The 27,626-nt window shown below is 41.3% G+C and overlaps 2 protein-coding genes across 11 annotated transcripts in view; one reads left to right on the forward strand and one right to left on the reverse strand.

Moving 5' to 3' along the window:
- Positions 1-337: 337 nt before the first annotated feature.
- TPMT (thiopurine S-methyltransferase) lies at positions 338-24,546 on the reverse strand. 4 transcript variants are annotated; one of them, XM_027128463.1, is made up of 9 exons: positions 24,465-24,546; positions 19,190-19,373; positions 18,086-18,178; positions 14,054-14,186; positions 10,435-10,487; positions 9,695-9,769; positions 5,327-5,412; positions 1,743-1,787; positions 338-1,312 (listed from the first exon to the last, which is right to left on the reverse strand). In XM_027128463.1, exons 2-9 carry the CDS (start codon positions 19,327-19,329, stop codon positions 1,200-1,202), a joined length of 738 nt encoding a protein of 245 aa, XP_026984264.1. In that variant the 5' UTR covers positions 19,330-19,373; positions 24,465-24,546; the 3' UTR covers positions 338-1,199. The 4 variants fall into 4 exon arrangements, with proteins under 4 accessions (XP_026984264.1, XP_026984263.1, XP_026984266.1 ...); XM_027128462.1 differs by lacking the exon at positions 24,465-24,546 and adding an exon at positions 24,312-24,420; XM_027128465.1 differs by lacking the exons at positions 19,190-19,373; positions 24,465-24,546 and adding an exon at positions 24,312-24,442.
- Positions 24,547-24,750: 204 nt separating this feature from the next.
- Positions 24,751-27,626, forward strand: part of KDM1B (lysine demethylase 1B) — a 55,607-nt gene continuing 52,731 nt past the window's right edge. For 2 of the 7 annotated variants that reach the window (XM_027128466.1, XM_027128469.1), the window contains exons 1-3: positions 24,752-24,878; positions 25,196-25,239; positions 26,531-26,569. The gene's annotated coding sequence lies outside the window, so the exon portion shown is untranslated. Of the gene's footprint in view, positions 24,879-25,195; positions 25,553-26,290; positions 26,380-26,530; positions 26,570-27,626 lie in introns of those variants that run through there. The other 5 variants (XM_027128468.1, XM_027128472.1, XM_027128470.1 and 2 more) reach the window with 5 other exon arrangements.

The following is a 27,626-nucleotide window of genomic DNA, read 5'->3' on the forward strand; positions in this document are numbered from 1 at the left end:
TCCTGGGTTGGTGGGCTTTGAGTTTCAGGCAGCCTCCGGGCACCTCCTTAACAGGCAGATCTCCATCACCTGTGTGGTTCCTTGGACCCAACCTGGGTTCTGGTCTCCAGCTTTGCTCTGCCCCAAGGGCACCTGGTCTTCCAGCACCCACTCTGACCACCTATCTAATTTCACAACTCATGCCCCACGTGCTTGGCTTCAGGGGTGAGGGATTTGGTGGGGAGGGGAAAGTGGTGCAGGCTCGAAGGTTTTGAGCACACACAGAAAAATGAGCTGGAGATGTATGGTTGAAAGTGAGAAGCTGGAGATTTCAAAGTTTCTGAAATTTTCATAAACACACAATGAAATAATTTTTATAATACACACCATCCCATTAACATGAGCTAAACAATCTAAATCATTTAAATATTAGGTAGTGCAGTAAGAAAGGAATGTCTGATTTATCAAAATGTGATTTTTAATGAAAAATTGAAAAGTTTTGAATCTAAACTTTCATAATGAACAGACATGAATCCAGCCCTAAGTACTGCACTTCATAAGACTATCATTTAAACAACATTAAATTACGAGAAACAAAAAACTGCCAAACACAGAAAACAACTTTTAAAAATAATTTCTTTTTACAGTTTGGGAAAAATATTTTTTCCATATAGATTGGTTAATTTCATTAATTTAAAAGTTTATTTCTTCATTCTGTCATATATAAAATTATATAAGGAGAAAAAATGTGAAAAGGAGTGCTAGGATTGAGTACAATATGAGGGTTTACAGTAAAAATTAATGTTTATATAATGTCTTAGACCATTATCTTTTACCTTGGACCCCATTAAAGTGTTATATTTACTCAATGGTTCTAAATTTCATAAAGAATGCCAGTGTTTCTGTCTATTATATTTAAGTTATATGCATTATATTTTTCTTTTATTCTTTAATTATACAAGTAATACATGCTGATTGTAAAAAATTCTTGCAATCTGTAAGTAAGACACACAGGTATAATCTTTCGCCCCCCAATCAGTCTCTTTTCCAAAGTACATGTTTTTTTTCCTAAAAAGTTATAAGCATTTTTGAGCAAAGATCTGTGATGTGATTTGTGAAGAATTTTTTTCCAAAAGTCACCTATTATATTTTCATGCCTTAGCACAATTTTCAATTGCTCAAAAACATGTTGATATTACTTGCTTCTATTTACGTCTCATTTACTTTTCTATAAATAGATATAACTTTTCAATAATGTAGTCAATTCCCCAACTTTTATGTCCTTCTTCAAAAGCATCAACCTTCTCCAGACAATGAATATTGCACACTGAACCTGAAACAAAAAGAAAGTGTGACAAGTTAAAACTTTATGAAGAATGCAACCAGTTCTAAAAACATATCAGATGGTTTTTAAAAGAGTGTGTACTGAAGATCTTTTCTTTCTTTTTAATGAACATGGGGAAATAAATATTAAGGGTAAATTTTCTGCACTCTGAATTGTTATTATCACTTATAACTCCTAAGATCTAAAATAAACATACCATCTCTCTAGAAGAATTCAGATGTCTTTAACATAAGCATACCATTTAGCTAAAAAGTCCTATTACAGAGATGGGTTCCTTTTTTGGATATAATAGTCTCCAATTAACTGGCTTCTGACTTTTAAATTTTATATACTTCTAGATATTAATAGTTTGCTAATAGCTCAAAACAGTTAACTGTTGACTTTGTTTCAAAAGTTACAGCACATGTCTGTAACTTACCAAACAATGTTTTAATTTCAGCATCTGGAACGTAAAATGGTGGACCTAAGTAAAAGAGAAACATGGTGAAGAATAAATTCTAATAGATCTAATTGTAAAGAGAAATAAATTCTCAGGGCCCACTTCTCAGCTTATTTCCAATGACGGTGGTATACACATTCCATACATAACTCAATTATCCAAATAGGTGAGGATGTGACAGGTTCTTCTGCTGCTTCTTTTGCACATCTGATACCAAAGACTGGCTTACTGAGGGGACTGGTAATGTTAGATGCCCATCTCCAGCTTACATGAGATGGCTGAGTCAGCTGGAACTTGGGAACAGGAAAATCAGAGTGGAGTTCATGAACAAATTTCCTTGGGGCTTCCTGCTTCCAGGGTAGAGATTTTCTACCACTCCTGCACTTACCCTCAACCTACAAACTCTGCCCACTTTTCTGTGGGCCATTTACTTTAGAAGAAATAGCTTCTGCCCCTTCCTAGAAGGGAATTCTTAGCCTCCACCCCAGACAAGGCCTGTTCTATCTTCTTCCTACAGGTCCTTCCTTAGGCCTACTGTTCAGGAAGGGAACTTACATCACATTCACAGAGCTGACATCTGTTTCCCTTATTTTCTATTTCCATCTGATTGTCCCAGACTTAATTATGGACACTAGGTCTCATCTTTTAATGAGTTTTTAAGATCTGACTTATTCAAACAGAAAAAAATAATACTAACACAGATATTTATAAAACAAAGCACTTTTTAAAAAAGGCTCAATTAAAAATCAAATAGGGTATTTTTACAAATTAAAAGTGTATGTAGGGGCTTCCCTGGTGGCGCAGTGGTTGAGAGTCCACCTGCCGATGCGGGGGACACGGGTTCGTGCCCCGGACCGGGAAGATCCCACATGCCACGGAGCGGCTGGGCCCGTGAGCCATGGCCGCTGAGCCTGCGCGTCCGGAGCCTGTGCTCCGGAAAAGGAAAAAAAAAAGAAGAAACACCACCAACTACCGCAAAAAAAAAAAAAAAAAAAAAAAAGTGTATGTACTTCGTTTTCACTTCTTCCTGAAAAGCCACGACTTAAAGATCAGGCTTTGCAACAAAAAGAATAAAATACCTAGGAATAAACCTACGTAAGGAGACAAAAGACCTGTATGCAGAAAACTATAAGACACTGATGAAAGAAATTAAAGATGATACAAATAGATGGAGAGATATACCATGTTCTTTGATCGGAAGAATCAACATTGTGAAAATGACTCTACTACGCAAAGCAATCTACATATTCAATGCAATCCCTATCAAACTACCGCTGGCATTTTTCACAGAACTAGAACAAACAATTTCACAATTTGTATGGAAACACAAAAGACCCCAAATAGCCAAAACAATCTTGAAGAAGAAAAACGGAGCTGGAGGAATCAGGCTCCCTGACTTCAGACTATACTACAAAGCTACAGTAATCAAGACAATATGGTACTGGCACAAAAACAGAAATATAGATCAATGGAACAGGATAGAAAGCCCAGAGATAAACCCAGGCACATATGGTCACATTAATTTTGATAAAGGAGGCAAGAATATACAATGGAGAAAAGACAGCCTCTTCAATAAGTGGTGCGGGGAAAACTGGACAGCTACATGTAAAAGAATGAAATTAGAACACTCCCTAACACCATACACAAAAATAAACTCAAAATGGATTAAAGACCTAAATATAAGGCCAAACACTATAAAACTCTTAGAGGAAAACATAGGCAGAACACTCTATGACATAAATCACAGCAAGATTCTTTTTGACCCACCTCCTAGAGAAATGGAAATAAAAACAAAAATCAACAAATGGGACCTAATGAAACTTAAAAGCTTTTGCACAGGAAAGGAAACCATAAACAAGATGAAAAGACAACCCTCAGAATGGGAGAAAATATTTGCAAATGAAGCAACTGACAAGGGATTAATCTCCAAAATTTACAAGCAGCTCAGGCAGCTCAATATCAAAAAAACAAACAACCCAATCCAAAAATGGGCAGAAGACCTAAATAGGCATTTCTCCAAAGAAGATATACAGATTGCCAACAAACACATGAAATAATGCTCCACATCATTAATCATTAGAGAAATGCAAATCAAAACCACAATGAGGGGCTTCCCTGGTGGCGCAGTGGTTGAGAGTCTGCCTGCCGATGTAGTGGACACGGGTTCGTGCCCCAGTCTGGGAAGATCCCACATGCCGCGGATTGGCTGGGCCCGTGAGCCATGGCCGCTGAGCCTGCGCATCCAGAGCCTGTGCTCCACAACAGGAGAGGCCACAATAGTGAGGCCCACGTACAGCAAAAAAAAAAAAAAAAACACAATGAGATATCATCTCACACCAGTCAGAATGAATGGCCATCATCAAAAAATCTACAAACAATAAATGCTGGAGAGGGTGTGGAGAAGAGGGAACCCTCCTGCACTGTTGGTGGGAATGTAAATTGATACAGCCACTATGGAGAACAGTATGGAGGTTCCTGATAAAACTAAAACTAAAACTAAAACTAAAAATAAAAACTACCATACGACCCAACAATCCTACTACTGGGCATATACCCTGAGAAAACCATAATTCAAGAAGAGTCATGTACCACAATGTTCATTGCAGCTCTATTTACAATAGCCAGGACATGGAAGCAACCTAAGCGTCCATCGACAGATGAATGGATAAAGAAGATGTGGCACATATATACAATGGAATATTATTCAGCCATAAAAAGGAACGAAATTGAGTTATTTGTAGTGAGATGGATGGACCTAGAGACTGTCATACAGAGTGAAGTAAGTCAGAAAGAGAAAAACAAATACCGTGTGCTAACACATATATATGGAATCTAAAAAAAAAATGGTTCTGAAGAACCTAGGGGCAGGACAGGAATAAAGACGCAGACATAGAGAATGGACTTGAGGACACAGCGAGGGGGAAGGGTAAACTGGGACAAGGTGAGAGAGTGGCATGGACACATATACACTACCAAATGTAAAGTAGACAGCTAGTGGGAAGCAGCCGCATAGCACAGGGAGATCAGCTCGGTGCTTTGTGACCGCCTGGAGGGGTGGGATAGGGAGGGTGGGAGGGAGACGCAAGAGGGAGGAGATATGGGGATATATGTATATGTATAGCTGATTCACTTTGTTATAAAGCAGAAACTAACACGCCATTGTAAAGCAATTATACTCCAATAAAGATGTTAAAAGAAAAAAGGTCAGGCTTTAATGTTCAAACACATTTAAATGAATCCAGAAGAAAACATCCCTCCTACACGTTCAAAACAAATACAGTTATATTTTAAATGCAATAAATTATAAAGTTCCAGAAATTAAAAACAGCAATAGTTTAGAGATTTTCCTGCACACCCCTACCTCGCCACGTCCACATCTCACCCCATCCTCCTATGAGGATGTATTTGTAGGCGTCAGCCCAATACATCCCATCCCCACCACCATGGATGACACAGACTGCGTGTGTATCAGCAGTATGCCTCACAGGAGAAAATAATGCTATCCAAATCATAGAATTAAATCACGAAACAAGGCAACTGGAAAAAAGAACAAGAAACTTTACCTGCATGTTTAGTTGGATCGTAAGAAAAAACAGACAAGAGGTACTGAAACCCAGTTCTTGTTAGGGACAACATTATATCTGCATAGCTGAAAAGAACATTGAAAGGCATGTGTTACATTTCTTTACAAAGAACGAGAGGCAGGGAGGGAAGCCAGCTTTTCCTTTCATCTCTATTACTGAGTTTAACTCTCCTAAAAAATCACATGAAGTAGATTCTCATTCTAAAAAGCTATAAATGGGCTCAGCAAATGACGTTACCTGCCTAAGCTGGGAAATAGCAAAGGATGGGAATCCAAAGGAGGCCTGGCTCTGGAGCCCATCAGACCAGAAGATGTCAAATTAAGCAGAACAGAGGCTCCTTCCAACATGATGTGGTCCCCGGAGGCCCATCAGCTTTGAACGTATATTTCCCGAAGCACTGCCAGCTTTGGGGCAGTGGTTCCTAGACCAGGCTGGTATCAAGATTACCTGGGCACCTGCTGGAAGAAGAGATGCTCGAGCTTCATTCATCCCAAGACTGAGTCAGTAGGTTTGCTGTGGGGCCTGGGATGCTGCAGCTTAACAAATATCCTGGATGACGGGGTCATCAGCGGGGGCACGGGTAAGAGGTACAAAACACAGTCCCTTTCCTCTCTTTAGTTGGAGAGAGATAAGACTAATAAACAAGCCAAAATTCAAGGTACTATGACATTACAGTTCTGCACGGGTGGCATAAACCCTGAGTGCTACGGCAACTATCCTTTGGAGTAGGTGTCCTGAGGAGCAAGTGATGCCACCTCCCAGCCGTGTCTGATGGGTTCAGAGTGGGGACCTGCCCTAACAGGGCCCATCAGCAGACAGACCAGGAGCCAGACCTGGGTCTGGTACAGAATGACAAGTTGGACCAATCAGATGACTCCACTGGGAAACTGAGTTAAGAGATCCAAAGAGGAGCTGCTAGTTTGCTGTGGTCATTGGACCAAACGCTGGAGTTTCTGTGCTGGGTGGAGGCTAGAGCAGAGGAAGCTGAGTGCTGAGGCAGGAGGGCAGAGGAAGCATGCACAGGGAGGTAAGAGGCCATGAGAAACAGACAGACAGACAGAGGTGGACGAGCTGCACAGCTCTGAGTGAGGAGCCTTGGCTCTTTCTACGGGGCCCGGCTGTGCTGCCATCCCTGTCCAGAGCCCTGGGAGAAATCAGGGAGGCTGTCCTGCATGGGGGTTAGGAGTGCGGACTCTGCAAGGTACCCGAGCTCAAAGTCCAGCCCCTCCACTTACAGGCTATGTAAGCTTGACAAAGTCTTAACCCCTCTGTGCCTCAGTTTTCCCATCTGTAAAATGGGGATAAAACTAGTAACCAACTCACAGGTGGTTGTGAGAATTCAATGAGTGCACACACATAAAGTGCTTAGAACACTGCCTGGTACGTGGTAAATGCTCGGGTCAGTAGCTTATTCCGTTAGCATCCTCAACATACACTCCCTTAAAACTTGAGCTGGCTTGAGCTGGTCACTCTTCCTTGCAAGTGAAAGAATCAGACCTAAGCAAACTTCTGAGCAGAAACCTTTACTTTTTAACTTTAGATTCTTCTTCTTAAGAAAGGAGGGACTTGCTGTCCCCATGAAGTGATCGGTCAGACAGGTTTGGCAGGGTTTCAGAGGACTCACAGGCATCCTTCCTCTTGGAATGCGGACTTTCTCTGTCAACCGCCTCAAAAATTCAGAAAAATGAGAGGTATGATTGACGGTAGGCAAGAAACCTGAGAGTCACAGCAGAAACCACATCCGTTCTCGCCCATGTGTAATCTCAGCAGGACTGGGAAAAAGTAGTAAGTACTGTAAATGCTAAGATAAAGTCATTTATCTTCCTAATGGCTCAAAATAAGCAGTTATTCCGGAAACAAAGGCCAAGGCATTCTTGGGGCTGTGACAAGACACACACACACACACACACACACATACACACACGCCTGGAAGGGGAGGAAAGAGAAGAGGGGGACCAGGAAGACAGAGTCTGTGACCAAACTAGAACTAGATTCTCCAAGAGCTCTGGAGGGGCCTCATGACTCTTTCTTACCATGAACTAAACAGTTCAGAGGCCACTTAGATGGCCTTTATTTCTAGGAGAGAGGAGGCAATGGTGGCTGGTGGGAAACAGTATATTTTCCTTGCTTTGAGTCAGGTTTGTTTTCACTCATTTACTCAACAAATATTTATTAAGCTCCTACTATGTGCTAAAATTTTATATACATATATTTATATTTATTATTATGCCAGATGATATCATTATCTATAAAAATTAAGCCAGATGGTGGAGAAATAACTGAACACAAGGTGCACGGTCTATAGAGTGAGCTTTGTGATTCCGGGTTTGCTCCCCACTGCCTTGGGGATCTGAGTGACGCAACCAAAGCCTGCAGAGAGACTAACCTCGAGGAAGAGGGTAGACAACCTTAGGAAGCGGGGAACACCTACGATCTCAGAGACTCAGCAGAACTGAGTTTAGTGTATAAATGTGGTGTTTTATGGAGACGCAGAAGTCACAGGTGGTACTTTTGAGTCGATGACGGACACTGATGTCACAGGGAAATGCCGAGCAGACACTGGATATGGGATGTGGGTGTTTAGGAGAAAGAACAGAGCTGGAAATACAGAAACAACAAGGGCCAATACCATGCGCGACTTGTTCAGTTATTTCTCCAACATCATGTGTATTTAGACATAGTAGGAACTTAATGTGTATTTGCTGAATACCAGAACGAAAGTAATAGGAGAACTGAAGCAATCTTTGAAGGAGCAAGTACAGGAGAGAGGACAGCACAGCCGTGCTGAGGATGGTCCCTCCGGGAATGATGACTTCTAGGCATGTGAGGAAGGTGAGGGTCCCAGAGAAGAGAGAAAGGAGGAAGGTGTCAGAAAGAAAAGGGAAAAAGGGGTGTGACTTATAACCAGAGGAAAATATATATTAAGAGGATGTGGAACTTCCCTGGTGATGCAGTGGTTAAGAATCCGCCTGTCAATGCAGGGGACATGGGTTCGAGCCCTGGTCCGGGAAGATCCCACATGCCATGGAGCAACTAAGCCCGTGCACCACAACTACTGAGCCTGAGCTCTAGAGCCCGTGCACCATAACAAGAGAAGCCACCGCAAGGAAAAGCCCACGCACCACCACAAAGAGTAGCCCCCGCTCGCCACAACTAGAGAAAGCCCTTGTGCAGCAACGAAGACCCAGTGCAGCCAAAAATAAATAAAATTAAATCTTTAAAAAAAAAAAAAGAGGATGTGGCAATGTCTAATTAAAATAAGATTAGGTTTGGCAACAAGCCTTACTCACCAAACAATTCTTTTTTTTTTGGCCCGCGTGCAGCATGCGGGATCCTAGTTCCCCAACCAGGTATTGAACCCCCTGCGCCCCCTGCCATGGAAGCTCGGAGTCTTAACCACTGGACTGCCAGGGAAGTCCCAAACAATTCATTTTTAAAAAGAGAAATTTCATTTTGCTGATATGTTGAGTCTGCCTCCATACCACGAAGTAATTCAGTATTTATGTGTTACACCCAAGTAAGGCTGTGAATGATATTTGGGTTGGAAAGTACACAGGAGGGGTCACATTTTACTCAGTATACTTTCGCATATTTTAATTTTATTTTCTAATAAGACCAGGTACAAAAGAATGGTCACCCAAAATATCTAGACCAAAAGCTCTAATACAATAGCAGCTAATATTTAAGCAGTCATTTAGGGTCAACACGGCACTTGTTACACGTGTTATTTCTTTCCATTCCCACAACAACCGTGTGAGGGGGCCTAGTCATGGGCGTGACTTTAAAGCCAAAGTCCTTGGGTTTTAATCTCAATTCTGTCACGTACTTGCTGCCTCACTTTGGACAAGTAACTTAACCTCTTTGACCTTAGTTTCCTCACCTGTAAAATGGGAATAATGATAGCGTAATACCTCACAGGGTTGCTTGGTGGATAAATTGTGTTGTTTCACATAAGGTATTTTAAGAAAGCCTGGCACATGGCAAGGAGTGAACAAGTATTACCTGGTACTCTCAGTGGAGGTGGTGAGGGTGGTATTAGTAGGAAAATTAACAGTTTTGCAGAGGAGTAAACTAAAGTGTAGAGAAGTTGAATTCTTTGACCAGGGCAATACAGCTTAGAAGTGACAGAGCCACAAGCCTTGCACCCATGTTCCCGTGGCCAAATCCTATACTTTTTAGACCAAGATGCTATTGGATATAGGTCTTCTAATTCCAAATACAATAAGCTATTTCAAACTAGCAGAAGTCTAGTAATCTTCTGGAAACCAGAAAAAGTACAATATAGCAAATTAAGGAGGCTAAAAAAGGGGGAAAAAACAACATAATTAAAGGAGCCAAATCACTAACCGTTTGCGATCACCTGGATTAATAGCGACTAATGCTCCTCTATCCCAAATTCTGTCAAATTTGCCAATATTTGCTCTACCAGAAAGAAAAAGATAAAAAAATTTATGTAAGAAAAATAAAATCTTTAACAACACAGTGTTCCCCATGGCACATGTCAGAACCTCACCAGCTGTTAAGGAACTGGGATCTCACATCTGCTTTTCCTCAGAGTCTCTAGGGATATGCTTGTGTGTGTGTGTGTGTGTGTGTGTGTGTGTGTGTGTGTGTGTGTGTAGCTGTCCATCTCTTCCTAGATCTAGGAGCTGGTGGCAGCAGCTTGGACTTGGGGGCACAAAGGAGGAACAAGGGATAGTTTGAGACAACTCTCCTCCCAGCCCCTGGAACAGGTATCAGGGACTTTTAGGAGATGAGCTCTCACCTCCGTCCACACCCTGAAATGCATTTCTGTTACAGACACAGGTGTGAAGTGGAAGACACTTTCTTGCTCTCCCCTCCTTTTCCCTACCTTCCTAGGGTCCTAATAATTTTTCCAGAGCCTAGCAGCTACCCAAGGGCAAAGATATCAAGTGTGCAGACATACAGGCTGCAGTTAAAAATAACTGCAGAACAGAGACTCAAATCAGTGCTTCATGGGTGCTACTGCAAGGGAATGGGAGTGATAAAAAGACCCTCAGCCCACCCCAGCATTGCCTAGCAAACACTCGAGTTTTTAAAAGTGCAGAGGTAGACATCAGTCCTACCTGGGAAGATCAAAAAGACTGCAACAGTACAATGAGATGTTCCCTGAAGAACTCTGCAATGAAAAAGTCAAGAAAAAAAAATTCTACTTAATTAGGAGGTACTTGAATGGTCAAGGGAAAAAAAAGAGGGGCAAAGCAGCACATGGGTGGTAGAGAAAGAATGTGTAATTAAACATAAAGAACATAATTTCACGGCAAACAATTTTTTTAGACATCTTACTTTAAATTTTTATTTTAGGGGGACTTCCCTGGTGGTCCAGTGGCTAAGACTCCGTGCTCCCAGAGCAGGGGGCCCGGGTTCAATCCCTGGTCAGGGAACTAGATCCCACATGCCGCAACTAAGAGTTCATGTGCTGCAACTAAAGATCCTGCATGCCGCAACTAAGACCCAATGCAGCCAAATAAATAAATAACATATTTTTAAAAAACACTAATCTATAAAAAATATAAATTTTTATTTTTTTAATTTTGAAATAAATATGGACCATGCTGCAGAGAATTTATAGAATAAAGAAAAAACCTGCATGCCACCCTCTGAACACAGTGATTTTAATCATTTTGGTGAATTCCTCTCCATCTTTCCCCCCTCACTTCCTGCACCTTGCAACCTATGCAAATATTTTTTTAACTGAAAATAAAATACAATTTTATTGAAAATAATTTTTAATGGGACTTTTTAAAATTAAAAACCTATATAGGGTTCTTTTGGATCAACTCAAAAAGGAAAATCAGATTGGTTAATCCTGAAGATCAGTTAACTGTTACTCATTTTGGGGCTTGTTATATTTTAGCAATGTTTACTTTAGCAAAATCCTAATATTTTGACCCCCTAATGACAAGTATACACATCAATCAATTACCAGGCAGACTGAGAGAGAAAGGACAGACATTTTAAAAGTTACTCATGAAGGGCTTCCCTGGTGGCGCAGTGGTTGAGAGTCTGCCTGCCGATGCAGGGGACACGGGTTCGTGCCCCGGTCTGGGAAGATCCCACATGCTGCGGAGCGGCTGGGCCCGTGAGCCATGGCCGCTGAGCCTGCGCATCCGGAGCCTGTGCTCCGCAACGGGAGAGGCCACAACAGTGAGAGGCCCGCGTACCGCAAAAAAAAAAAAAAAAAAGTTACTCCTGAAAAGTGCAGTTGTATTGACTCCCCAGTGTCCTCTCTTTCATTCACTGACTGATGAGCATTTATTTCCTGAGCACCTTGTAGACAGGACTAGCCCAAGTTCTAGATACTGCAGTGAATTTGACAGTCTCTGACCCCAGTGAGGACAGCCTGGTGGAGCAGAGAGGTGCGGGAACAAAGAACCATCATGGTACAGAATGGGCTGTACTGTTCTGGTTGTGTGCCCAGGACTGTGGGAACAGAGCAGACAGAGCAGGGAACTCACTGCCCGAGCACCAGGAAAGGCGGAACAAAAGGTGGCCGCATAGCACAGGGAGATCAGCTCGGTGCTTTGTGACTGCCTGGAGGGGTGGGATAGGGAGGGTGGGAGGGAGGGAGACGCAAGCGGGAAGAGATATGGGAACATATGTATATATATAACTGATTCATTTCGTTGTGAAGCTGAAACTAACATACCATTGTAAAGCAATTATACCCCAATAAAGATGTTTTTAAAAAAAAAAAAAAAAGGTGGCCGAAGAACTGGCTGGATGCATCTGCTGACATCACGGGTGTGGGAGGTGAGAAGTCTGGGAGGTGGGGGGAGGAGCAGGGTAGGAGATGTACTTCAGGACGTGAAAATGTTGGATTTTATTCTGAAATAAGGTGCAACAGAGGTGGGCGGGTCTTTGAAGACCAGTCTGGAAGCACAGTGGGGGTCAGCCCTGAGAGGAAGGGGTCTGGAGGCAGGGAAACAGCCCGTGAATCTTAACCTTGGCTGCAGACTGGAATCCCCCAGGAGCTTTAAATAGACCTGATGCCAGGCCCCATCTCTAGAGGTTCTGACTGAATTAGCTGGAGGCAAGGCCTTGGCACTAGGAATTTTAAAAGATCCACAGATAATTTCAAATGTGCCACCAGGGCTGAGAACCACTTCCTCCAAGGAGTCTGGAAGAGGACTAGCCTCTCCAGACTGAGCAACCAGCAATTCTTAGATGATCTCAGAATGGAGTGGGAGGAAGCTGTAAAATAAAGTCCTCTCAAGTTTCCTAGTGACCTGAGCAATTAATTTCAATATTTAGAAAAGAGAGTGCTTTGCGAGAGACCGAATGTACAGACGGATGGTGGCCAGACCACATCTGGTAAGAGCTCGGACCCATAACCTCTGCACCAACTAGCCAGGGAAGCCTAACCACAGCCTTGCAGGACGTGGTCAATGACTGCCAGCCTCCCTGATTTTTACGCCTCCCCTCCACCCCTACGCCTCTCTTCTAGCTCAAAATCAAATACGCTTCCCAAACCAATCACAAGGGATGCCGCTTCTAGTTAGCCAACAGCGCCAGAAGCCTTCGCATTTTTCTCTAGAAAGCTCTCCTACCCCCCTGCCAGGCTTTGAGCCTCTGACAAATTCAATTGGCGACTCCCTCTGAATTGACAGCCTCTGCTTGTTCTCATTTGGGTGGTCTCTGTTTATTTCCACATTATTACCCCAAGCTAGCGAAGCAGTTCCACTGGATCATTCTGGTCACAGGAGGAGGACAACCCCCAAATCTATCATTTCCAGCCCAAATGCTTGGCGCATGCTTCAGAGACGTTTGCCAGTTATCCCTTCATCACGCCACAGGTCTTTTAAACTCACCTCCAGAACAAAACTCATTTTCTCTGCTCTTCAACTTGCTTCTCCTTTATTCTCTGCTATCCAACCAGTCATCTGAGCTGGAAATGTGAACTCACCACCCCCTGGATTCCCACTCAATTAATCACTAAATCCTCCCAGTTTGACACCCTAAACATCATTTTAATCTATCTGTTCCTCTAAGTGCCCCGTCGCTCTCCTGGTGCAGCCCTTCAGGATCTCTTTCCTGGACCACTGCTCACAACCTCCTATCTGGTCTCTTTGCCAGGAGGCTACTGCCCTTCCCTTGAGGCCACAAGGGTGGTCGGTCACAAAAGAAAAGCTGGCTGTGTCACGTTCAGGTACCAGCTTTACAGGACATCTGGACTGGATGACCTGACTCTCTGCCCGTCCTAGCCCTATCTGTCACCACACTTCAGGAAGCTCCCCCAGGCTGGGTTAGGAAACATTCCTCTCTGTTCCCTTAATACCCCGTGTCATTACACTTCACTCCATGTATGACAAACGGCCTCCTCTGTTTCTCTTCTCTCCTAAGCTAAGCGATTCTTTAGGGCAGGGACTGTGTTTTCATCTCTTCAGTGTCTTATGCAGGGTGTGGCACAAGACAGGTTCTCAGAAACACCTGTTTATAAATTAAAAATCAAACAAACCCAAACCAAAATCACGACAAATAAGCTTTGACCTTGGCTTTTCTATATATTTGTTCACACCTAGCTACTGTCTATCTTTTTATGCTCCTTACACTGTATAATATCCAGGTGAATCTGGTGATAAAGTGGGGTCATCTGACACTTGTATAGTATCCTCACTTACTCATGCTGAGAAAAACCTTCTTCTGGGGCTATGGAAATAACTATTTACCAAAATCAAAACACACCTTGAATACTTTGGCTCCAGGAATTTCCATAATTTGTTCTTCTGAGTAAGAAAGATTCTGCTCCGTAAAAAATTCCCGTATCCCAAGTTCACTGATTTCCACACCAACTACACTGTGTCCTCGGTCTGCAAACCTGCATAAAATCATATAATTACACTTAAATTTTTATTTCAAATACAGTACTAAGTAAAAGGATATGTACCAATAAGCATACATTTTCCTTAATTTTAAGGGATTTATTTGAATTCAGACTCACAACGTTTCACAGAACATGTAGATACACAGAAAGTGGATCTATATGTTCTCAAACCTTATGCTATGTGGAATTCTGAAAAAATGATTTATATGACCTTAGGAAAAATTTAACAGTTTGGAAAATTATACCTTAACATGTTGATTTACTACAAATGGATTTGACTGGAAGAGTTTCTGATTTAAAAGCATCCTATGAATTAGATATGCTTTTCAAGTTCTCTAAATCAGCTCTGTCCATTAAAACTTTCAGTGATGATGGAAAAATCTATACCTGTGTTGTCCAATCCAGCAGCCACTAACCACATAGGCTATTGAGCCCTGAGACGTGGCTCGTGTGACTTAGTTTAAACAGCCACATGGGGCTGGTAGATACCGTACTGGAGCAGTCGGCTCTAGAACATTATCATCCATTTCTATAATAATCTTATAATTTCCACTTACACTAAACCCTATCCAAAAATTTATTTGATTACCATATGCAAAAGCTTACCAGTATTTTTCTGGTAAGGTTTATAATTACAGAATTCAGTCTTGGGATCTTAGACTTCAAAGAAAACAGCACTAGTGGCACAAATACCCAGGTACAGTATTGATTTTATGTTACATTAAATAAACACATAAGTCAGTTATGCAACATATGCTTTTTTTTTTTTTTGCGGTACGCGGGCCTCTCACTGCTGTGGCGTCTCCCATTGCGGAGCACAGGCTCCAGACGCGCGGGCTCAGCAGCCATGGCTCACGGGCCCAGCCGCTCTGCGGCATGTGGGATCTTCCCAGACCGGGGCACGAACCCATGTCTCCTGCATCGGCAGGTGGACTCTCAACCACTGCTCCATCAGGGAAGCCCAACATATGCATTTTTAAAAATCACACACCATGCAAAATCATGCAGTAAAAATCATGAGGCTTATGGGGAAAATGGGGGTTGGAGTACACATTAAACAGCTTTGTCCTAATGGAGTATATTCAGCCATAAACAATTGAAATCTTGCCATTTATGACAACATGGATGGACTCTGAGGGCATTATGCTAAGTGAAATGAGTCAGACACAGACAAACAGCTTCTAATCTCACTTATATGTGGAATCAAAAGAAAACAAAAACCAGAAACAGGCTCATAGATACAGAGACCAGATTGGCAGTTGCCAGAGGCTGGGGGTGAGCAATGGGTGAAATGGGTGAAGGAAGTCAAAAGGTACAAATTTTCAGTTATAAAATAAATAGGTCATGGGGATGTAATGTACAACACGGTAACTATAGTTAGTAGCATTGTATTGCATATTTGAAAGTTGCTAAGAGAGTAGATTTTAAAAGTTCTTATCACACACAACACTATGTAGTTCTGTAACTATGTATTGATTAACTAGATTTATTAGGGTGATCATTTCACAATATATGTATATACAAATATCAAATCATACCGTACACCTAAAACTAACATAATGTTGTATGTCAATTATACCTTAATTTTTAAAAAGGTTTTTTTTTTTTTTTAAGAAAAAGCTGCTGCACATTTGCCATAACTCATCTCTGTGAATCAGGATTTTCTCAGTAATATGTAATTAAACAGTCTTTAGAAATAAAATGGATTAAACAGTACTTAAGAAGAAAAAACTTAGTGCCACATTAAAAAGAAAAAAGACAAGAACCTAATAGACATGGTGGCACAGTTTTACATGTTAAATGGTTACAAAATATATAAATACTACAACATGGCACTCTACCTTGAGAGAGACCTGAAGTTTACTTGTAGACTTGTAGGCGTTGGAAGGGCTGCAGCTTTCAAGTTATTGTAAAGTAACGGAAGGGGGATTATTGGCAGCCGTGGAAAGTTCCAACACTGGCTGTGGATGGGAGCAAGTGGCTCACAGCACACCGAGGTGAACTGAGGTATTGGGGAGATAGTTGAGGTTTGTGCATGGGTGCATTTTGTCTATTTGTACACGGTTTAGTAGAGCTGGGTGTTTCACCTCATGTTTCTTGCAGACAAAATTACATATAAGCAGATGTGAAATTCAAACCATGCTCAAATTGTTCCTTAATGTATTAGTGGAGTTAGAATGCAATTAGCATTTTCAAAACAACTGAATAATAGCAGAACTGATGGTACCTATTCCCTACACAAGAGGACACACTTTCAAAAATGTGGTCAGAACATGAACTGTTTATAGTTCTAAAACATACATATTAATAACTTGTCTTTCACATTTCCTGGGAAATTTGTAAGTTAACATACATGGAATATTTTTTTTTATTCTCCATACATTTTTTGAAGTTATAAAATATAAACAAAAAAGTTACCCAAACCAGCTGCATGGATTTTTACTTCTACTCAATATATGGAAAAATGAACCATAGCCTACTATAGACTGGCATAGGCTGGATTCTACTGGAATATATTGTCCTAAAAGAAACCCAAAACCTAAGGAAATGTCTTCAGCATTTTATGTTAATGCTTTTGGGCTTCAGCTCATAGTTTATCTATTCACATCTGATATCTGTATAGACCTTAATATACAAATTTGTTACCTAAGTGAAAAATCCTCTAATATAATAACTTTTATACAATTACAGTAGCTTAGTTCTGGCATTTTTATTACAAAGGACTTTAGACCCTAAATCTTCAACAATCACATTTAATTGGCTGTTTCATAATACCATTTTCTAACCTTGTATCAAAGCCTCTGCTAGAACTAGATTGTTATCACTTATGACACAGCAAAAAGACAATCTGCTCATAGAGTTAATGTTTTTCTTGCAGGTAGTTTGCAAAGTAATTCTTTCTTCTGCTTCAGTGAGTTGGTTAGGATATAATGTTCTCAATTTCGTGGCCACCCAAGAATCTTAAGCCACAGCAGCCACTCACAAATGCTCTCAGCTACAAGTTGAGGGAGCAGGGGGCTGGCTGCAAAAATGCCACCATCCCCGCTCAGAAATCCACTCCCAATGCACACATGTTCTGTAGTTTGCCCACCTGTATTTATGTAGGGCAGAGAGCATTTTTAAGTTACTATATTTTTCATTTACTAATCATTTTCATATATTTTATTTTTCTTTCCTGCTTGACGATCAAAGTTCTCAACGTTCAAGCTTATACAAGCTTATGTCTTGGCATGTACGATAGCCTCCGTACATTATCATTACAACAAATTCTGTATAGGAAACGATTGCCAGGTTTGTGACTTTAGGGTAACCCATAGTGACAGTGGCTTGTGAATTAAAATGAATTCTCACAAGAGAGAATTACTCACAAGAAATACTTTCTTTATCACTGATTTTATTAGCAATGATTCATGAAAACAAAACCTCCTATGTGCTCGTAGAGGGGCGGGAGAATTGAGCTGAACTGTGGACTATACACGGTTTTGCCAAAAAGCTGTAATTCATTTTGAGCTTTTCTGTCCACCTCTATTTAAAATACCTAAAATTAACTTAGTTACATTCCAAAACCACCTACAAAAACTAAACCACCACAAAGATGAAGGAAATTTAAGAGGGAAGGCTGGTCCCATCCTTTGCCTCCCCCACCACTTTGGTTGTAGACTAATTCTTTTGCTTAGAAACTCAATACAGAAAGACTAGTTCTCCCCTCTGTTTCTGCACTGTCTTCCTGTTTGAGAGTATTACCTCTATGAACCCATCAGTATTAGTCTACTAAAAATATAGAATCCCTGTGCATTTCCTGAGAATGGAATTTTTTAAACTTATATCCTATTATCCACGCAAAGTGTTTATCATCAAGACAAGAAAGTACGTTCATGCTTATCTGTTCATACCATTTCATCTCAACTGCTTTTCCACAAAGAGGAAAAAATACCCTCAGTTCTTTCGCGCCTTTAAGAAAAGTATCCAAATGCTTCTTTAATAGCCTGGGGAGAAAAAAAAAATTGTTTGTTTTAATTAGCCCAAGACACAGAGGAAAGGACTACAATTTTACAATGCTAAGTACATTTCATGTATTACCTCACTTAATATTTCCCAACAACTTTATGAAGTAGGTAACATTATTCATTAAAATCTCCAGTTTATACATGAAGAAACAGGAAGGTTAAGCAACTTGCTCAGTCAGGTAACTGGCAAGCAGTTAATGTGACTCAAACCTGGGGCTTTCCTGATTAGTAATTAAACATAAAAAATTAATTTTTCCTTGTTTGATATGTTTTGAAAATGTATACGTGTGTGTGTGTGTCTTCTAAGGCCAGCTACATGACAGAGATAACTCATACAATGGTTCTAGGATGATACCCCAACTATTACTTAGTGTGCAAATGTAATAATAATAATGATGTCCCCTGGGCAGTCAGGGTGGCTGCCTGGAAGAAGGAACATCTGTCACGACCACTTTACTCAGCACTGACCCATCTTTATTGCTGCTGCTTCAAAGCCCACTACTACTACTACTATTACATTGCTTAGCATTCAGCTCACTGATTAATTTCTCTCAACTTCTCTTCTTCTACCATATAGATAATACTTTAACATTTGAACACATGCTATTGGAAAGCAAAGTCAGAACACCACCACTTTTCAGCATAAAGAGATGCCAGCATTAATATAACCTGAGCATCTGCGTATGTATAAACATGTATGCCCAACAAATAAATGTTATAGGGGATTAAAAAAAAGACATATTTCATAAATCTAAGATGTCATCAACTGTAAGTCACACCATTACTTATACTCCACTACCAATTCACCTATGACATGCCACAGATGCATCCTGATTTCAGAGATGCTCCAATGTGAACATCTAAAAATGTGCATCTTAAAATCAAATAATGGATATCTATATTATTATTTCTATTTCCAAAGTCAGTTTCTGATAGAGCATTTCTGTTATAGACCAACATTTGATATAAAGAAACGTAAACATTTCTTACTGATGTCCTCGTTCTTGGTGAAATGCAATTTTGTGATTCACCCACTTCTCTTGCCATTCTTCCAGAGTTAGCACTCGGTTTTTCTGTACCTCAGTGTTGGGGTACTCTTCAGCATCAGGTACTGCTCTTGTATTAGCCATGGTTTTGTAGATAGCTTTGACTCAGAAACAAATGTCTCCAATGCCTAAGTGGAAAATGTTTGCAAGGTTGTCACTTAAGTGCATTTCAATTCTATTGATGAATGAAGAAAAAACCTATTATTCTCAGCAGTCCGGCTTTTATTTTATTTATTTATTTATTTATTTATTTATTTATTTATTTATGGCTGTGTTTATTCTTCGTTGCTGTGCGCGGGCTTTCTCTAGTTGCAGCGAGCAGGGGCTACTCTTCGTTGCGGTGCACGGGCTTCTCACTGCAGTGGCTTCTCTTGTTGCGGAGCACGGGCTCTAGGCGCGCGGGCTTCAGTAGTTGTGGCTCGCGGGTCCTAGAGCGCAGGCTCAGTAGTTGTGGCACATGGGCTTAGTTGCTCCGCGGCATGTGGGATCTTCCAGATCAGGGCTTGAACCCGTGTCCCCTGCATTGGCAGGCGGATTCTTAACCACTGTGCCACCAGGGAAGTCCCAGCAGTATGGCTTATTTAAAAATATTTCAATATTCACGGAAAAGCTATACAAAAAATTACTTTTCAGTGAATCTGATGGTAGAGGCATATCTCATAATACACATTAGGAAAGATCTTTAAATAAATTGAATTACATCTTAGAGTAAAAGAATTTAAGTTTAAAAAAAAGAGACAGGGCAAAAAAAAAAAAACAGGCATTATAACTTTTGTAAGCTTAGAATCTTTCCTAGCATCTCACTCTTCAATTTTTAAAATTTCCTTTAATGTTTACTTCTTATTTTTTTAATCAATGTTATAATGCACACAATTCAGAGTTCAACAGAGCTATGAAAGCAGCAGTCCCCATTTCCAATGAGACAAACATCTTTAACTCTTTTAGCTGAATCTTGAAATATAACTCAAAATATAACTCAAATAGCATGCTTATTTTGTATCTTCTTAATTTTTTATTTCTAGGAAGCATCTAGAAAAATAAGCATTTAGTCCTCTTTCAACTTCTCAACACACACACACCACCTTCTCATTTTTCCTATCCTTTCCATATAGATATAGCATATTCGTGATTAAACATTTCAAGTTCACATTATTAGGACTAGGTAAATACTATTCACAGGTAAGCCATATAGAATTCTATGATTACTTTTCCTTTCCTGTACAACTTTTTATTCTGTAGTTAATAACTATCTGGCTTTTTCATTTATAAAATTTCAATATATTTATTACTAATTCAACTCTAAGTTCTCCCAATCTCCTGTCAATACACTCTCAAACTCTTCGCTTATCAGATATCCTATCAATGTCATCTCAGAGAATAGCCTTCTGACCTGGATGCTGTCTTCTCCTGGCACACAGTTAGCCTTCTGCGATCTTTATCTACCACCATCCTGGAGCCTTCCTTCTTATCTTTTGATGAATCTCCTGTTTCCTCTATTGGCTATTTTCCTTTTCTTTGGTTACCACCCTTATATTGGTAAAATACAACCTTTGGCAGCTTTCTGAGAAAGAGTGCATGGGAGAAAAGGCTTTTGGCAATTTTGCATGTAGAAAATGTCTCCACACTATTTATTCCCCATCCTCGATGTATAGTTTTGCTGGGTAAGAATTCTTAGTTAGAAAACATTTTCTCTCACAATTCTGAAGAAATCATTCCCTTGTCATCTAGCTTGTAGCGTTACTGCTTAAATTCAAAGACATTTGGATCTTGATATTTTCCATGTGGCCAATATTTTTCTCTCTCTCAAAGCTTTTCTTTGCCCCTTAGTTTTTGCAATTTCGTAATTCTATGCCTTACCCTGGGTCTGCTTTCATCCATCTGGCTGACTTCTTTTAATCTGGAAGCTCATATCCTTCAATTATGGAAAAATTCTTGAATTATTCAGATGATGATTTTGGTCCTTTTTTTCTATTTCTCTTTCTCGGACCCCTTTTTATGGTTGTAGAAGCTCTTGACCCAATGCTCTAAATTTCTCATATTTTTTTCTATTTTCCAACTCTTCATCGTTTTGTCCTATTTTCTGACAGCCCACCTTATTTTTATCTTTCTACCTTGCTATTTAGTTTTTCTTTTCTGCTCTCAAGTCTTTAATCCTCAAGAGCTCCTTTTTGTTTCTGATGTTCTCTTTTCATTTTATTTTGTTGTTACTTCATGTATAGAATGTATATAATATTTTCTCTTATTTACCTGCATGGTCTGTTACTGAGTCATTTTTTTCTGTTGGTTTTGTTTTCTATCTTTCAAACTAGTGACTGTCCTCAAATTCCTAGCAATTCTTATTATCTACTCACATTTAAGAGTAAATACCAAAAAGCTGATTATAAGTTTAAGTTTGTGGATGGGGCTTATTGTCTGTAAGCTTCTCTGTAGGATAATATGAATAAATATTATTTGGAAACTTAGATGTCATTATCTTTATTCTCTTTGGACTCATCAGACTTTCCATAGATGGACTTCCCAATTCCCGTTGAAAGTTTGAGTCCTTGGGACTATGGTTCTATACTCACACGAGAAAAGGATAAAAGTGGGAAAGGGCCCCAGCATTCAGTTTGCCTGTGTTCAATTAATCCCCATATTTTCAGTATGGTACTCCCACCCCCAACTGTGAACTGTATCTTCCCAGTCCAAAGACTGTACCCTCTCCAGGGAATAAACCCCCCAAAGTCTGCTGGTGTGGTGAAGAAGAGATACTTGGTTGCAGGGAATTGGGAAAGGGATCTGCGGACTTAGCCTTTTAGGAACCAGAATTTCAAGCAATCCTAATTTCAACCATACCCTTCCATCTCCCTGAGGTACCTGGTGCCACTAAATCCTGAGCATTGGGGGATTCCATAATGCAAATAGGATTGCTCATTGGCTTTCCCCATTGCTGGTTTAGAATTTAGCTTTCTTCAGTCTGCAAAATCCTTTATCACTCGTCCATCTGCTTTCTAGTTTCAAATTTTTATTGCTTTTATCTTTTCTTCTGTCTTCCCTTTATGGCTTTAAAAATCCTACTGTTGTTTTGGTGGAGTTTCAGGAAGAAGCAAAAGTAGATGCACAGATTCAATATCCCGTCTCTACCCTACAAGTTTGCATTTTCAAATAATTTTCTTATAGCTTTTTTTTTTGGTATGGGAAAATGCACACAAAGGCGTTGACCTAAAGAAAAACACACAACATAAGAGTTGTGAGTTTCAATTTTATTCGGGGACCTTACTGAGGATGATAGCCTGGGAGAGAGCCTTTCAGATACCTCTGAGGAACTGCTCCAAATATATATGTTCCACATGTATAAGATTTTTTTTTTTTGACTAGGAAAAACATGTAGTCTAGCATACATTTTGGTAAAAGATTACTTTTTGTTTTGTTGTTGTTTTTTTGTGGGTTTTTTTGCAGTACGCGGGCCTCTCACTGTTGTGGCCTCTCCTATTGCGGAGCAACAGGCTCCGGACGCGCAGGCTCAGCGGCCATGGCTCACGGACCTAGCCGCTCCGTGGCATGTGGGATCTTCCCGGACCGGGGCACGAACCCGTGTCCCCTGCATCGGCAGGCGGACTCTCAACCACTACGCCACCAGGGAAGCCCAAAAGATTACTTTTAATCACAAAGAACAGATACCTCAAGTGAATGATTTTAGTGATTTCTATGTACAAGAAGATGCAAGAATCTGGGGCCATTGAAATTCTCCCTGAGGCATGCTATCTAGGGGCCATTTATACAAAACCCAGAATGCCTCACCCTTATTTTCCCTCCTGAAGTCCTAAATCGCCTGGGGTACATCACCCTCTGCAGGGGGTTGTGTTTTAACCCTTAGTATAACTGGTTGATGAGCAACATTCTTTGTTCCTTTTTTTTTCCCCCTTTTACAAAGGGAACTGAGGAAAAAGGACATGTGAACATAACTGCAAATCTACCTGAAGGTATGAGGAAAATGTCTGTCCTTTCAACATGAAATTTGTCATGTGAGGACGATACAACACAATAGCTGTAACATATCCTTTGAGTCATTAGTGAAACTAATTTAGTTTGGATTACACTAGCAGGCTATTCTTGGTGGAGTTAATTTAATGATTCATCCATGAATCATTATTCATGGAAAAGCAGTTATTCAAGGAAAAGTTCCCTTTATGGCAAAACTTGGCTTCAGTGTGCTTAGGATTTAAGGAGAAGGCACCTCTCTTGGAATTGGGAACACAAATTCACTTCCCAGCAAACTTTTGTTAACAAATGGCTTTTGCAAGGCCCTGATGATGTCAGAGGTGATGCTCAGGGTTTTCTGAGAGGTCAGAGGGAAGTAGCTGATGTATTGGGTACAGAAAAGCAAAAGAAAGTTGCAGTTTTCCCATTTCCACATTCAGCCAGAAACTTTGGAACCTGAACTTGAGCCTTCATAAACAGTTCTCTACTTAAAACAAAAGGGAAGCATAATTTTATCACTAAGCCAGGGCAGCCTGGAATTGTTCAACTCTACCCCTCTCACACAAACTTGAAATATAACTTAACATCATGAATATAACTTAATCACTTCTTAGGTGTTCTCATAGCTTCTCAACCTGTACTTAACTTGTCCACATCCTTTTCTGGGGAAATAAAAAGTTTCTTTCTACAAGCAAGATACAAGTGCAAAATTGTAAGAATCAGAAAAGGCAAATTTCACAATCATTCTTACCCATACACAGAAATAGCAGATGTGCTAGTTTGGTCGCCCAAGTTCTCCTTGGGTGGACTCCCAAGACTGGTTTCCTCCTCACCTTTTCAAAAAGCATGTTTCTGCTTTAGATTTATTTTAAAATTTTGGTAAATTGAAGAATAACTTCCCTAAAGTGCACAAATTTTAAGAGTATGGCTCAGTGAATTTTTATACATGCATACAACCTATGCAATTACCATGGAGCAAGACAATATTTACAGCACCCCAGTTCCCCTCACTGTCCCGGCAAGTACTTCTCTTTTCTTAAAATCAACAATACCCGACAATGCTTTGGGGTCACTTTAACCATGGACTCAGAAAGATCATTCACTACCTGATCTCGTTATTCCCCGTTCCCACTCGGCTCCCTGAGCCCATTTCAGGGCGCGGATGGCTGGGACGCCCCGTTCCGGAATCCGATCACACACTCACACCTAGCAAACGTCCCGTTGGTCATCGCACCCTCTCTGCACCCGGCGGAGCCTACCTTGTGTGCTGTCCGTCGCCTGCTGCTGGTTCTGGCGCTGCCGCGGGCCTCACCGGCTGAGTCCCTAAGCCCCAGGCTCAGCCCTGCTATTGGACCCGCCCCCGGACCCGCCCCTCCCGTGGCGCACAGACCCCGCCCCCCTCCCCACGCTCCCCGGCTTGCTCAGCGGCGGAAATGGCCAGGGCGGGGCGAGTAGCGCGGCGAAGGCGAAGGCGGGGACCCTACTCCTCCCTCTTCCCGCCGGCTCCTCCCACCCCGGGTCACGTCGTGACAGGGGCGGAAGCAGCGGCGGCGGCGGCCGAGCGGGGGCTGCGGCTCGCTGCGCGGATCCTGCAGTCTCGTGCGCTCGGCGCGCGGCTTCGGAGAGGCGCCCGCAGCTCTGGGCGGCGCGCGAGGTCTCGCCTGCGCTCTGAGGTGGGGGGCACGCGGCTCCGGGGGCGGGCGTGTGGGCGGCGGTGGATTTCGGGTGACAGCTCTGCACAAAGCAGCTTGGCCGGGGTGCACGCTCTCCTGCCCCTGTGCAGCTCTCCTTGCCCGGGTGGGAGGCGGACCGGTGCCCTCGGAGCTATACCTCCTTCCCCGGATTGGTAGGGGGTGAGAGGTGGGGATCCCAGCCTGAGAAAGGGGGAATTCCCGGACTGGGGTGTTGCAGCGACCGGGTTCCCCGGTTCATCGCGGTGCTGCGGGTTTCTCCTAACCCCTCCTCCCCGCAATATTTCCTTTCTGTACAGCGGTGCCTTCTCGCCGCGACTCCTTGCACGCCTCCAGAGCAAAGGTGAGCCCGGAGAGGCTGTTGCTTCGACTTCGGAGAAGAGACGAGAAAGCTTTTCAGAAAGCGTGGCTGCTGCATCTGGCACAGGGAACGCTGGGGCTCCCTCCTGGGGGCTGTCAGTGCCCTGTCACCTGGGGAGTACCTGCTGCGGGGAGTAGGCGGGGGACCTACAGTCCGGGAGTAGGAACTCCCTGGCTGTTCTTCCCAGCCAAGAGCGTGGCGCCGAGGAGCCGGCACGGCCTCGCAGGTGTTATTAGTTCGACTGCGGCGCCGCGACCACGCGTTGAGACGCGATCTGCATTGCCAGGTTGCTGGGGTAACTCCGCCGGGACCTGGGACCCCTAGGGGGCGGCCCGATTACGGTAGCTGTTAGTCAACAGCCTAGCAGCCGGCAGGTGAAAGAGGAAGGAATGGGCAGGCCCAGCTGTAATGAGTTGGGGTTGCGTGATCTGGAACCTAGCCAGCTGGAGGCCCAGCCCTCCCTCGGGAGAGCGTACGGGCGTCCATAGACCACTCCCTTTGGGGAGATCCGTCACTCCACCTGTGCACACACAACTCGAGGCTTTTACACTTTGGTTGGTTTTTTTTTTTTTTTTTAACCTATTTTAGTAAAAGGAAAGCGAGTGGGAGGGACGGTTTCGGCAGGAGGTACAGGAGAAAATGACCATTAATAATTATCTTCCACGCAGAGAAAGTAGTCAACAAAGCATTCGGGCAATTGAACTGGATCCATATTTCGGAAAATTTGATTATTGTGGGTAGAATTTCAGGTGGCCCAAAGGGAAACTTTCGCTCTTTTTGTCTCTGAAGAAGTTTCTAGTATTTTGTCCAGTTTTGAGAAATTATGCTAACACCACTATAAATTTTTATTCCAACCTGGAGTTCTTTAGATTCATATTTTTATGAATTCTGTGTCTTTTAAAAAAGCTTTTTGAGTAAGCTACTTCTGAAAAAATCCTGGGAATTATTAAAGTAGAAATCTAGACATTGATATGTTCATCTATATATTTATGCCCTCCCAACCATTTTTTTCTTTCTTTTGTCACATTGAAAGAAAACCAAAGCTATGAATTTAAAATTAGGAAGAAATATGCCTATAAAGTCATATTGAACCTGAAACAAATTGATCATACTTAACGTTAGGTGAGTTTATTAATTTGAAGAACCAGGTGGGAAAGCACTTCCAGTAAACTAATTTGTTTTAATGACACTTTTGATCATATTTCTAAGACTATATTTAAAAGCACAATTAACTGTAGTCCTTCCAACTTAAATATTTTTCCTCTATTTTAAGCCCCAAGAACCCAGCAACAGTGAAAATACAGAGATTACAGTAAGTGTCAAAAAAAGGATGAAGGTACATAACTGTTAATTGTATAATTAACTGAGACAAAATTACTGCCCTAAAAATCTTCAATCATATTTTTCCCAGACAACACAGATTTCTTTATGGCTTTTATAGCTAATGTTTTCATTTCCTGTTAACCATTTCTTGAATTACATATTTGTTCATTGCAATCAAATACATGTTTTTCAGTATACAGTTGGGTTAAAATGTTTGATGAAATTTCCAGAATCTATGCTTTCTTTTGGGAGAGCTTTCTTTTGAGAGTGCTTTCTTGCCCAGGTAACACTTTCAAATGTTGCATGAACCTGATTTTATTTATGTCCCTAAACCCCACATTAGACTCAAATATTTTTGCTGCAATACTTAAGATATACTGTATACGTGTTTACACATGCTTTATTCATGGTCCATTTTATTAATAATGTGGGATATATGTTTTACATAAAAAGATTGGTTAGATTGGACAAAATTTTGAAAATGTGATCCAGAAAGCCTCCTCTGGGTATAAGTATAGGTAGACAGTAGTACTTTTAAAATCATTAGTTCTTTATCCAACTGTATAATGAGTGCTGTGGCACTAATGGCAATTTTTTTTTAATGGTTAAAGAACTGTAATGCATTTCAAAATATGCGTAAGGTATATTTGTTCACAGCTAACATAATGGTTTTGAGAAAGTGAAGACTGAGTCAAAGAAAAACCATCCATAACATCGGTGTCAAGATTTCTCAAAGTTGTTATAGATGGCAGACTGAAAGTCTTCACACGTGATGTTAATAATCCATGAAAAATGTGCTTATGAATGTTAGTGCAAACAATAGGATTACACTTTATAGTGAAACAATAGGACTACAGGCCCTTTAAAGCTTTTCCCCAGGATTAAGATCATATATGTGGGATTTGTATCTTAAGATAAAAACACTTTTCCACTTTCCATTTTCTTATCCATAGGTATGTCCTGTTTATTTCTCATGCTATCGTTTTGTGTAAGTGTATGTGTGTGTAGTAAATATAGAGCAGGGAAGGAGATGTGTGATAATTGTA

The sequence above is a fragment of the Aethalodelphis obliquidens genome, unplaced genomic scaffold (assembly GCF_003676395.1).
Source record: "Aethalodelphis obliquidens isolate GAN/ISIS:26980383/991018 unplaced genomic scaffold, ASM367639v1 scaffold34, whole genome shotgun sequence".
NCBI classification, from domain to species: domain Eukaryota; kingdom Metazoa; phylum Chordata; class Mammalia; order Artiodactyla; family Delphinidae; genus Aethalodelphis; species Aethalodelphis obliquidens.

Coding starts and splice junctions, on each gene's coding strand:
- TPMT (XM_027128463.1), bottom strand. CDS start 19,329: ATGGCTAATACAAGAGCAGTACCTGATGCTGAAGAGTACCCCAACACT. Junction 10,488..14,053: donor CTGGAGCCAAAGTATTCAAG/GTGTGTTTTGAT, acceptor TTTTCATTGCAG/AGTTCTTCAGGGAACATCTC. Junction 9,770..10,434: donor AGTCTTTTTGATCTTCCCAG/GTAGGACTGATG, acceptor TCTTTCTGGTAG/AGCAAATATTGGCAAATTTG.